Here is a 12,360-nt window from a genome sequence, read left to right on the forward strand (position 1 = left end):
CAGAAGTAGTATCAGTGGTATTATCAGCAGCAGTAGTAGTATCAGCAGCAGTAGTAGTATCAACAGTAGTAGTGTCAGCAGTAGTAGTATCAGCAGCAGTAGTATCAGCAGCAGTAGTAGTATCAGCAGTAGTATCAGCAGCAGTAGTAGTATCAGCAGTAGTAGTATCAGCAGTAGTAGTATCAGCAGCAGTAGTATCAGCAGCAGTAGTATCAGCAGCAGCAGTAGTATCAGCAGCAGTAGTAGTATCAGCAGCAGTAGTAGTATCCGTAGTAGTATCAGCAGCAGTAGTAGTATCAGTAGTAGTATCAGCAGCAGTATTAGTATCAGCAGCAGTAGTAGTATCAGCAGCAGTAGTAGTATCAGCAGCAGTAGTAGTATCAGCAGCAGTAGTAGTAGTATCAGCAGCAGTAGTATCCGTAGTAGTAGTATCAGCAGCAGTAGTAGTATCAGTAGTAGTATCAGCAGCAGTAGTAGTATCAGCAGCAGTAGTAGTATCAGCAGCAGTAGAACTATCAGCAGTTGTAGTATTAGAATCAGTAGTATCAGCAGCAGTAGTATCAGTAGTAGTATCAGCAGCAGTAGTAGTATCATCAGCAGCAGTAGTAGTATCATCAGCAGCAGCAGTAGTATCATCATCAGCAGCAGTAGTATCATCAGCAGTAGTAGTATCAGCAGCAGTAGTAGTATCAGCAGTAGTAGTATCAGCAGTAGTAGTATCAGCAGCAGCAGTAGTATCAGCAGCAGTAGTAGTATCATCAGCAGCAGTAGTAGTATCATCAGCAGCAGTAGTAGTATCATCAGCAGCAGTAGTAGTATCATCAGCAGCAGTAGTAGTATCATCAGCAGCAGTAGTAGTATCATCAGCAGCAGCAGTAGTATCATCATCAGCAGCAGTAGTATCATCAGCAGTAGTAGTATCAGCAGCAGTAGTAGTATCAGCAGTAGTAGTATCAGCAGTAGTAGTATCAGCAGCAGCAGTAGTATCAGCAGTAGCAGTAGTAGTATCATCAGCAGCAGTAGTAGTATCATCAGCAGCAGCAGTGGTAGTATTAGAATCAGTAGTATCAGTAGTAGTAACAGCAGGAGTAGTATCAGCAGTAGTAGTATTACAATCAGTAGTATCAGTAGTATCAGCAGCAGTAGTATCAGTAGTATCAGTAGTAGTATCAGCAGCAGTAGTATCAGTAGTAGTAGTATCAGCAGCAGTAGTAGTATCAGCAGTAGTAGTATCAGCAGTAGTATCAGTAGTAGTATTAAAATCAGTAGTATCAGTAGTAGTATCAGCAGCAGTAGTAGTAGTATCTTTGTATAAACACAAATATAGCGACAGTGATCATCATCTGCAGAATCATCATCGGCAGCAGTCGTTGTAAATGGTATCATCATCAGCAGCAGCATCATCCGCATCATCATCAGCAACAGCATCAGTATCATCAATTGCATCACCACCATCACACCTATCATCAGCATCAGCAGCATCAGTATCAGCATCATCAACTGCATCACCACCATCACACCTATCATCAGCATCAGCAGCGTCATCATCATCAGCAACAGCATCAGTATCAGTATCATCAACTGCATCACCACCATCACACCTATCATCATCAGCATCATCATCAGCAACAGCATCAGTATCAGCATCATCAACTGCATCACCACCATCACACCTATCATCATCATCAACATCATCAGCATCAGCAACAGTATCAGTATCAGCATCATCAACTGCATCACCACCATCACACCTATCAGCATCATCATCATCAGTATCATAATTAATACCACCACCACAACTATCATCATCAGTAGCATCATCAGTATCATAATTAGCAACAGCATCATCATCAGCACCACCATTATTAGCAACAACACAACTATCAGCAGCAGCAGCAGCATCATCATCAGCAGCATCACCACTTGTAAAGTCGTAGTGTCCACAATATCATCATCATCATCAGCAGCATCATCACAACCATCATCAGCACCATCATAATTAGCAAAACCACCACATCTATCATCAGCATCATCAGCAGCATCACCATAATCATCACAACCATCATCAGCATCACCACCACCATAATTAGCAACACCACCACATATATCAGCATCATCATCAGCAGCAGCATCATCACCACAACTATCTTCATCAGCAGCAGCGTCATCACCAGCAGCATCATCATCATCATCACAATCATCACCACCACCACCACATCTCTCATCACCACCACCACCACATCTCTCACCACCACCACCACATCTCTCACCACCACCACCACATCTCATCACCACCCACATCTCATCACCACCAACCACCACATCTCTCACCACCACCACCACCACATCTCTCACCACCACCACCACCACATCTCTCACCACCACCACCACCACCACATCTCATCAGCACTACCACCACCACCACATCTCTCACCACCACCACATCTCTCACCAGCACCACCACCACCACCACATCTCTCACCACCACCACCACATCTCTCACCAGCACCACCACCACATCTCTCACCACCACCACCACCACATCTCTCACCACCACCACCACCACATCTCTCACCACCACCACCACATCTCATCAGCACTACCACCACCACCACATCTCTCACCACCACCACATCTCTCACCAGCACCACCACCACCACATCTCTCACCACCACCACCACATCTCTCACCAGCACCACCACCACCACATCTCTCACCACCACCACCACCACATCTCTCACCACCACCACCACCACATCTCTCACCACCACCACCACCACCACCACATCTCATCAGCACTACCACCACCACCACATCTCTCACCACCACCACATCTCTCACCAGCACCACCACCACATCTCTCACCAGCACCACCACCACCACATCTCTCACCACCACCACCACCACCACATCTCTCACCACCACCACCACATCTCATCACCACCACCACCACCACATCACTCACCACCACATCTCTCACCACCACCACCACCACATCTCTCCCCCACCACCACCACCACATCTCTCACCACCACCACCACCACATCTCTCACTGGCACCACCACATCTCATCACCACCACCACATCTCTCACCGGCACCACCACCACCACCACATCTCTCACCGGCACCACCACCACCACCACCACATCTCTCACCACCACCACCACCAACCAAATCACAGCGCTCAACAATGTCAGCATCACCTCCACCGCCACTCCCAAACATCTCCTCCGCTTTCCATCGTGACCTCACCGCCCACAACCACAACCACAACAACCACAACAACAACCACCACAACCACAACAACCACAACAACCACCACCACGACCACGAGGGACCGCCCTCCCTGACGCTGCTCGACCCGGACACTCGCCTCAAGTTCTGCCTCATCGTGGCCGTGGGCGCCATGGTCGTGGCGAGCAACGCCGCCGTCGTCGCCGTCCTGAGGACCAACGTTCCGGGCTGGAGCCGCAACACGCGCCTCATCATGATCTCCCTGTCGCTCGCCGACCTCGGTGTGGGCCTGGCGCTGCCCCTGAACCTGCCCGCGGGAATGGCCGCGATAGCCGGCGGCGGCGTCACCGGCGTCACCGGCGTCACCGGCGGCACGAGGCTGTGCGAGTGGGCCGCCTTCTTCAACGCCGTGTTCTTCGAGGCGTCCATGTACTCGCTGACGCTGGTGAGCGTGGAGCGCTACCTGGCCGTGCTCGCGCCCTACCGGTACGCCCGGTGCGCCACCGCGCGCCGGGCTCGCGCCGCGGCCGTGGCGGCCTGCTGGCTGCTGCCGCCGCTGCTCATGTGGCCGCTGCCGGGCGGCCTCGTGGACGTCTCCTTCTCGCGGGCCTCCCTCAGCTGCGCCTACCGCTACGCCGGCGACGCCGCCTACAGCGCCCTGCTCACCGCCGCCTGCTTCTTCCCCTGCTCCGCCGCGCTGTCGCTCGCCAACTTCCGGCTGTGGCGCGTGGCTCGCGGGCACGCCAGGCGAGCGCGGAGGGACGCGCGGAGATTCGGGACCGCCGGGGCCGTCGACGACGACGACGGGGCCGGGGCCGCCGCTGTCACCACCGCCACCGCCGCCGGGACCGCTACCGGGGCCGCCGCCGCCGCCGCCGCATCGATCTCGACGGCCGCCGTAGCCGGCGGTGATGGCGGCGGTGGCGGTGGGGGAGGTGGTGATGATGGAGGTGGTGGTGATGGAGGAGGTGGAGGAGGTGGTGGAGGTGGTGGTGGAGGTGGTGGAGGAAGAGGTGGAGGAGGTGGTGGAGGAGGTGGTGGAGGAGGTGGAGGAGTTGGTGGAGGAGGAGGAGGAGTTGGAGGTGGAGGAGGAGGTGGAGGAGGAGGTGGAGGAGGAGGAAAAGTTGGAGGAGGAGGTGGAGGAGGAGGAAAAGTTGGAGGAGGAGGTGGAGGAGGTGGAGGAGGAGGTGGAGGAGGTGGTGGAGGAGGAGTTGGAGGAGGAGGAGTTGGAGGAGGAGGAGTTGGAGGAGTTGGAGGAGGTGGAGGTAGAGGAGTTGGTGGAGGAGGAGTTGGTGGAGGAGGAGTTGGTGGAGGAGGAGTTGGTGGAGGAGGAGTTGGTGGAGGAGGAGTTGGTGGAGGAGGAGTTGGTGGAGGAGGAGTTGGTGGAGGAGGAGTTGGTGTTGAGGAGGAGTTGGTGGAGTTGGAGGAGGTGGAGGAGGTGGAGGAGGTGGAGGAGGTGGAGGAGTTGGAGGAGGTGGAGGAGTTGGAGGAGGTGGAGGAGTTGGAGGAGGTGGAGGAGTTGGAGGAGGTGGAGGAGTTGGAGGAGGTGGAGGAGTTGGAGGAGGTGGAGGAGTTGGAGGAGTGAGGAGTTGGAGGAGTTGGAGGAGTTGGAGGAGGTGGAGGAGGTGGAGGAGGTGGAGGAGGTGGAGGAGGTGGGGAGGAGGAGGAGGAGGAGGAGTTGGAGGAGTTGGAGGAGTTGGAGGAGGTGGAGGAGTTGGAGGAGGAGTTGGTGGAGGTGGAGGAGTTGGAGGAGGTGGAGGAGGTGGAGGAGGTGGAGGAGTTGGAGGAGGTGGAGGAGTTGGAGGAGGTGGAGGAGTTGGAGGAGGTGGAGGAGTTGGAGGAGGTGGAGGAGTTGGGAGGAGGTGGAGGAGTTGGAGGAGGTGGAGGAGGTGGAGGAGGTGGAGGAGTTGGAGGAGGAGTTGGTGGAGGCTTCGTTGACGTCGTCCGTGGCACCAAAGTCCGCCGGCTCCAGAAGGAATCTGCGACCGGCGTGTTGCTGCCCGTGGTGGTGATGTTCTACATCCTGTGGAGTCCCACGGTCTTCGTCATCATCTACACGGGTGAGCTCGCACGCACGGAGAGACCCCGCGTGGGTGGCTGAGTGGGTGGCTGAGTGAGTGAGTGGGTGGCTGAGTGAGTGGCTGGGTGGGTGGCTGGGTGGGTGGCTGAGTGGGTGGCTGAGTGGGTGGCTGAGTGGGTGGCTGAGTGGGTGGCTGAGTGGGTGGCTGGGTGGGTGGCTGAGTGGGTGGCTGGGTGGGTGGCTGAGTGGGTGGCTGGGTGGCTGGGTGGGTGGCTGGGTGGGTGGCTGGGTGGCTGAGTGGGTGGCTGAGTGGGTGGCTGAGTGGGTGGCTGAGTGGGTGGCTGAGTGGGTGGCTGGGTGGGTGGCTGGCTGGGTGGCTGGGTGGCTGGATGGCTGAGTGGCTGAGTGAGTGGGTGGCTGAGTGAGTGGGTGGCTGAGTGAGTGGGTGGCTGAGTGAGTGGGTGGCTGAGTGAGTGGGTGGCTGAGTGAGTGGGTGGCTGAGTGAGTGGGTGGCTGAGTGGGTGGGTGGCTGGGTGGGAGGCTGAGTGGCTAAGAGGCTGAGTGGGTGGCTGAGTGGCTAAGAGGCTGAGTGGGTGGCTGAGTGGGTGGCTGAGTGGGTGGCTGAGTGGGTGGCTGAGTGGGTGGCTGAGTGGGTGGCTGAGTGGGTGCTGAGTGGGTGGCTGAGTGGGTGGCTGAGTGGGTGGCTGAGTGGGTGGCTGAGTGGGTGGCTGAGTGGGTGGCTGAGTGGGTGGCTGAGTGGGTGGCTGAGTGGCTAGAGAGGTCCCACGATGGAGCTGCTCACCCCGAGCTCTCAATGCCCGGTCAGTGACATTGCCTGTGCTGTCTTGCCACGTGACATTGCCACGTGACATTGCCTCTGTGCTGTCTGCCACGTGACATTGCCTCTGTGCTGTTCTGCCACGTGACATTGCCACGTGACGTTGCCTCTGTGCTGTCTGCCACGTGACATTGCCTCTGTGCTGTCTGCCACGTGACATTGCCACGTGACATTGCCTCTGTGCTGTCTGCCACATGACATTGCCACGTGACGTTGCCCTCTGTGCTGTCTGCCACGTGACGTTGCCTCTGTGCTGTCTGCCACGTGACATTGCCACGTGACATTGCCTCTGTGCTGTCTGTCACGTGACGTTGTCCTCTGACACCGCTTGAGACGAGGCTCTCAAGGAAGCCGTCTCTCTGGTGTGGACCAGTGGGTCTCTGTGTGAGTCAGTGAGTCTCTGTGTGAGTCAGTGGGTCTCTGTGTGGTGAGTGAGTCTATGGGTCTCTGTGTGAGTCTATGGGTCTCTGTGTGAGTCAGTGGGTCTCTGTGTGATGAGTCTGTGGGTCTCTGTGTGATGAGTCTGTGGGTCTCTGTGTGATGAGTCTGTGGGTCTCTGTGTGAGTCTGTGGGTCTCTGTGTGGTGAGTCTATGGGTATGTGTGGTGAGTCTATGGGTCTCTGTGTGAGTCAGTGGGTCTCTGCGTGATGAGTCTGTGGGTCTCTGTGTGGTGAGTCTATGGGTCTCTGTGTGAGTCAGTGGGTCTCTGTGTGAGTCAGTGGGTCTCTGTGTGGTGAGTCTGTGGGTCTCTGTGTGATGAGTCTGTGGGTCCTCTGTGTGATGAGTCTGTGGGTCTCTGTGTGGTGAGTCTATGGGTCTGTGTGGTGAGTCTATGGGTCTCTGTGTGAGTGAGTCAGTGGGTCTCTGTGTGAGTCAGTGGGTCTCTGTGTGAGTAGTCTATGTGTCTCTGTGTGATGAGTAGTCTATGTGTCTCTGTGTAGTGATGAGTCTATGGGTCTATGTCTGATGAGTAGTCTATGGGTCTATGTCTGATGAGTAGTCTGTGTGTCCCTGTGTGAGTAGTCTATGTGTCTCTGTGTGAGTCTATGTGTCTCTGTGTGAGTCTATGGGTCTCTGTGTAGTGATGAGTCTATGGGTCTCTGTGTGTGAGTCTATGGGTCTCTGCTGTGTGAGTCTATGTGTCTCTGTGTGAGTCTATGTGTCTCTGTGTGAGTAGTCTATGTGTTCCTGTGTGAGTAGTCTATGTGTCTCTGTGTAGTGATGAGTCTATGGGTCTCTGCTGTGTGGTGAGTCTATGTGTCTCTGTGTGAGTCGTCTATGTGTCTCTGTGTGAGTCTGAATCTCTGTGTCTCTGTTTAGTGATGAGTCTGTGTCTCTGCTGTGTGAGTCTGTCTCTGTGTAGTGATGAGTCTCTGTGTGAGTAGTCTATGTGTCTCTGTGTGATGAGTCTATGGGTCTCTGCTGTGTGAGTAGTCTATGGGTCTCTGTGTGAGTCTGTGTCTCTGTGTAGTGATGAGTCTATGTGTCTCTGTGTGAGTAGTCTATGTGTCTCTGTGTGATGAGTCTATGGGTCTCTGTGTGGTGAGTCTATGGGTCTCTGCTGTGTGGTGAGTCTATGTGTCTCTGTGTGAGTCTGTGTCTCTGTGTAGTGATGAGTATATGTGTGTCTCTGTGTAGTGATGAGTCTATGTGTGTCTCTGTGTAGTGATGAGTCTATGGGTCTCTGTGTGAGTAGTCTATGTGTCTCTGTGTGAGTAGTCTATGTGTCTCTGTGTGATGAGTCTATGGGTCTCTGTTGAGTAGTCTATGTGTCTCTGTGTGAGTAGTCTATGTGTCTCTGTGTGAGTAGTCTATGTGTCTCTGTGTGATGAGTCTATGGGTCTCTGTGTGATGAGTCTATGGGTCTCTGTGTGAGTCTGTGTCTCTGTGTAGTGATGAGTCTCTCTGGGTCTCTGTGTGGTGAGTCTATGGGTCTCTGCTGTGTGAGTATCTATGTGTCTCTGTGTGAGTCTGTGTCTCTGTGTAGTGATGAGTCTCTGTGTGTCTCTCCCCCCCCCACCCCCCAGGGCCACTGGACTCTCGGTACCCCCTGGTTGGACTTCTTGGCCGTGTGGCTGCCGCTGGTCAACAGCTTCACCAACTGCATCGTCTACTTCGGGGTCAACCGCGGCTTCCGCCCGTCGCTTCTGCGACCTCTTCTGGCGGCCTCGCGGCGGCACCGGCGGCACCGGCGGCGGCCTGGCGGCCCGAGGCGGCCGCTGGCGCCGGCGGCCAAATCGGCCGCCTTGGGCCGCCGTCGCCGGCAACACCGCCGCTGCCGCTACCAGGCCAAGCGACACCGCCGGTACCAGGCCAAGCGACACCGCTGGTACCAGGCCAAGCGGCACTGCCGGTACCAGGACAAGCGTCACCGCTGGTACCAGGCCAAGCGACACCGCTGGTACCAGGCCAAGCAGCACCGCTGGTACCAGGCCAAGTGACACCGCTGGTACCAGGCCAAGCGACACCGCTGGTACCAGGCCAAGCGACACCGCTGGTACCAGGCCAAGCAGCACCGCTGGTACCAGGCCAAGCGACACCGCTGGTACCAGGCCAAGCGACACCGCTGGTACCAGGCCAAGCGACACCGCTGGTACCAGGACAAGCGACACCGCTGGTACCAGGCCAAGCGGCACCGCTGGTACCAGGCCAAGCGACACCGCTGGTACCAGCAGCACCACCGCTGGTACCAGGACAAGCGACACTGCTGGTACGAGGCCAAGCGTCACCGCTGGTACCAGGCCAGCGGCACCGCCGGTACCAGGCCAAGCGGCACCGCCGGTACCAGGACAAGCGACACCGCTCCCACCAGGACAAGTGACACCGCTGGTACCAGGCCAAGTGACACCGCTGGTACCAGGCCAAGCGGCACCGTGGTACCAGGCCAAGTGACACCGCTGGTACCGGGCCAAGCGGCACCGCTGGTACCAGGACAAGCGACACCGCTGGTACCAGGCCAAGCGACATGGCTCCCACCAGGACAAGTGACACCGCTGGTACCAGGCCAAGCGACACCGCTGGTACCAGGCCAAGCGACATGGCTCCCACCAGGACAAGTGACACCGCTGGTACCAGGCCAAGCGACACCGCCGGTACCAGGACAAGTGACACCGCTGCAGGAAATTAGGAGACGTGGAGGGGGTTCGTGATTGTGGTGGTGGTGGTGGTGCACGTTGTTAAGACGACGTTAAGACGTTGATGAGACGTTGATGAGACGTTGATGAGACGTTGTTGAGACGTTGATGATTGTGAAGATGTTGATGATTTGTGAAGACGTTGATGAGACGTTGATGAGACGTTGAGACGTTGATGAGACGTTGAGACGTTGATGAGACGTTGAGACGTTGATGAGACGTTGATGAGACGTTGATGAGACGTTGATGATTTGTGAAGACGTTGATGAGACGTTGATGATTTGTTAAGACGTTGATGAGACGTTGATGATTTGTGAAGACGTTGATGAGACGTTGATGATTGTGAAGACGTTGATGAGACGTTGATGAGACGTTGATGATTTGTGAAGACGTTGATGAGACGTTGATGAGACGTTGATGATTTGTGAAGACGTTGATGAGACGTGATGATTTGTGAAGACGTTGATGAGACGTTGATGAGACGTTGATGATTTGTGAAGACGTTGATGAGACATGAAGACTTCGTTGAGACGTTGCGCGTTTCCGGGAGATCACAAACACGCGAGTTTATTGCGAGCAACAATTTGATCAGTAACGTTGTGTAACCCAACACTGCCATCATCATAATCGATTGATGGTGATGGTATCAGCGTTGCCATCATCATCGATTGATTGATGATTATGATGCAGTGTTGGCATCATCGATTGATTGATGATACTTCAAGAGCTCAATGTCGTCAACGTTGCTGAGCATTGCAAGTGAGAGCTTCCACACACGGAGTCGCTAAAAGCGCACAAAGGAATTAAGTCCGGCCAATGTTGCATGAGGGGGAAGTGATGGCGGCCATGTTGCATGAGGGAACGTGATGGCGGCCATGTTGCATGAGGAGACGTGATGGCGGCCTGAGGGGACGTGATGGTGGCCATGTTGCATGAGGGGAAGTGATGGTGGCCATGTTGCATGAGGGGAAGTGATGGTGGCCATGTTGCATGAGGGGAAGTGATGGTGGCCATGTTGCATGAGGGGAAGTGATGGTGGCCATGTTGCGCGAGGGGATATGATGGTGGCCATGTTGCATGAGGGGACGTGATGTTGGCCATGTTGCATGAGGGGAAGTGATGGTGGCCATGTTGCATGAGGGGACGTGATGTTGGCCATGTTGCATGAGGGGACGTGATGTTGGCCATGTTGCGTGAGGGGACGTGATGGCGGCCATGTTGCATGAGGGGACGTGATGGCGGCCATGTTGAATAAGGGGAAGTGATGGTGGCCATGTTGCATGAGGGAAGTGATTTTGGCCATGTTGCATGAGGAGAAGTGATGGTCGCCATGCTGCATGAGGGGAAGTGATGGTGGCCATGTTGCATGAGGGGAAGTGATGGTGGCCATGGTTGCATGAGGGGAAGTGATGGTGGCCCATGTTGCATGAGGGGAAGTGATGGTGGCCATGTGCATGAGGGAAGTGATGGTGGCCATGTTGCATGAGGGGAAGTGATGGTGGCGATGTTGAATGAGGGGAAGTGATGGTGGCGATGTTGAATGAGGGGAAGTGATGGTGACCATGTTGCATGATGGTGGCCATGTTGCATGAGGGGAAGTGATGGTGGCCATGTTGCATGAGGGGACGTGATGGCGGCCATGTTGCATGAGGGGACGTAATGGTGGCCATGTTGCGTGGGGGAAAGTGATGGTCATTGTGAACTAGGGGAGCTACGTGCTCCGTTTCGCATTGACGCCATAATGAAAAATGTACTTATTGTTTGCGGATGTTCTGTCCCTCTTTGTTTTGGTGGTTGTTGTTGTTTGGCTGTATTTATGGAGTGAAGTTTTTTTGTTTGTGTGCAATGATGTTTAAACGAAGAAAAGCCCTCGGGCTGCAAGCCGTCGATTGGTCTCTAGACCACCCGGACTTTTAAGCTCGGCTGTGAGCCGTCTGCGGTCTTTAAAACTGACACGCTGTGCCGATTTGAGTCACGATGTCGGGACAGGGAAGATCACGAATGGTTAATAAACTGACATGCTGTGCCGGTTTGAGTCACGATGTCGGGCCACGAATGGGATATCGTATTCAAGAGTGTCTTGAGACCGGGTCTCAGGGATGGAACCCAGTTCTCAATGTCTCCGACACGGTCAATATGAACCCCCTGAGAGAGAGAGAGACACCCAAACCCAGGGAGTGAACCCAGACCCTCAGTGTCTCTGGCTTAGTGAACCCCACAGAGAGAGACACCCAGACCCAGGGATTGAACCCAGACTCTGTGTCTCTGGCTTAGTGAACCCCACTGAGAGAGAGACACCCAGATCCAGGGATTGAACCCAGACTCTCAGTGTCTCTGGCTTAGTGAACCCCACAGAGAGAGAGACACCCAGACCCAGGGATTGAACCCAGACCCTCAGTGTCTCTGGCTTAGTGAACCCCACTGAGAGAGACACCCAGACCCAGGGATTGAACCCAGACTCTCCGTGTCTCTGGCTTAGTGAACCCCACTGAGAGAGAGACACCCAGACCCAGGGATTGAACCCAGACCCTCAGTGTCTCCCGGCACGGCCATTAAGCCCCTCCCCCAGGTACAATTACGACGTGACGTCACTATGCCCGACGCACGTGACGTCACGTAACGTCACATACGTCGGCCATAGTGACGTCACGTCGCTCAGACGCTTTTAAAGGGGCCGTACATAAATGACGTCACGCGATTTTGGACGAATTTTTGACCCCCCTCCTCGTCACACGGCGTCACAAAAAGTCAGACCCCCCCCTCAAATATGACGTCACAAAGCTCTGCCTCCCCCACCCCCCAAAACCATATTTACATTTTGAAAAATAAAACATGCTTCAAATCTCTTTAAACTATTGTCATTGTAGTGCGCATTTAATGTGGCGCTGCACTCTGATGTTGTAGGACTGTTGTGTTTTAACAATTCTATATTTTATTTAAAGTTGCGCATTTTGATGTGACGTCATATTTCTCAAACCTCCCCCCCTCCCCAGGTGCGTGACGTCATTTATGGACGGCTCCCTAACGTCACGACGCAGGCACTTCGATTGTCGAGAATAAGTGAAATATTAATTATTTATCTGCCTCGTGACGTCATCACGCACGCGGCTAACGTCGAAAGATCTCAAATTTG

The 12,360-nt window shown here is 54.7% G+C and overlaps 1 protein-coding gene across 1 annotated transcript in view; it reads left to right on the forward strand.

The window, feature by feature from the left end:
* The window catches only part of LOC116957015 (sodium-dependent noradrenaline transporter-like), a 122,351-nt gene extending 113,817 nt beyond the window's left edge, over positions 1–8,534 (forward strand). The window contains exons 13-15 of the mRNA XM_076055101.1: positions 3,336–4,161; positions 5,194–5,324; positions 8,121–8,534. Coding sequence (XP_075911216.1) covers positions 3,336–4,161; positions 5,194–5,324; positions 8,121–8,534 — 1,371 coding nt within the window. The remainder of the gene's footprint in view (positions 1–3,335; positions 4,162–5,193; positions 5,325–8,120) is intronic.
* Positions 8,535–12,360: the final 3,826 nt, after the last annotated feature.

This window comes from Petromyzon marinus, chromosome 69, assembly GCF_048934315.1.
Source record: "Petromyzon marinus isolate PM22_M1 ecotype Great Lakes invasive population chromosome 69, UKy_Petmar_22M1.pri1.0, whole genome shotgun sequence".
Lineage (NCBI taxonomy): Eukaryota > Metazoa > Chordata > Hyperoartia > Petromyzontiformes > Petromyzontidae > Petromyzon > Petromyzon marinus.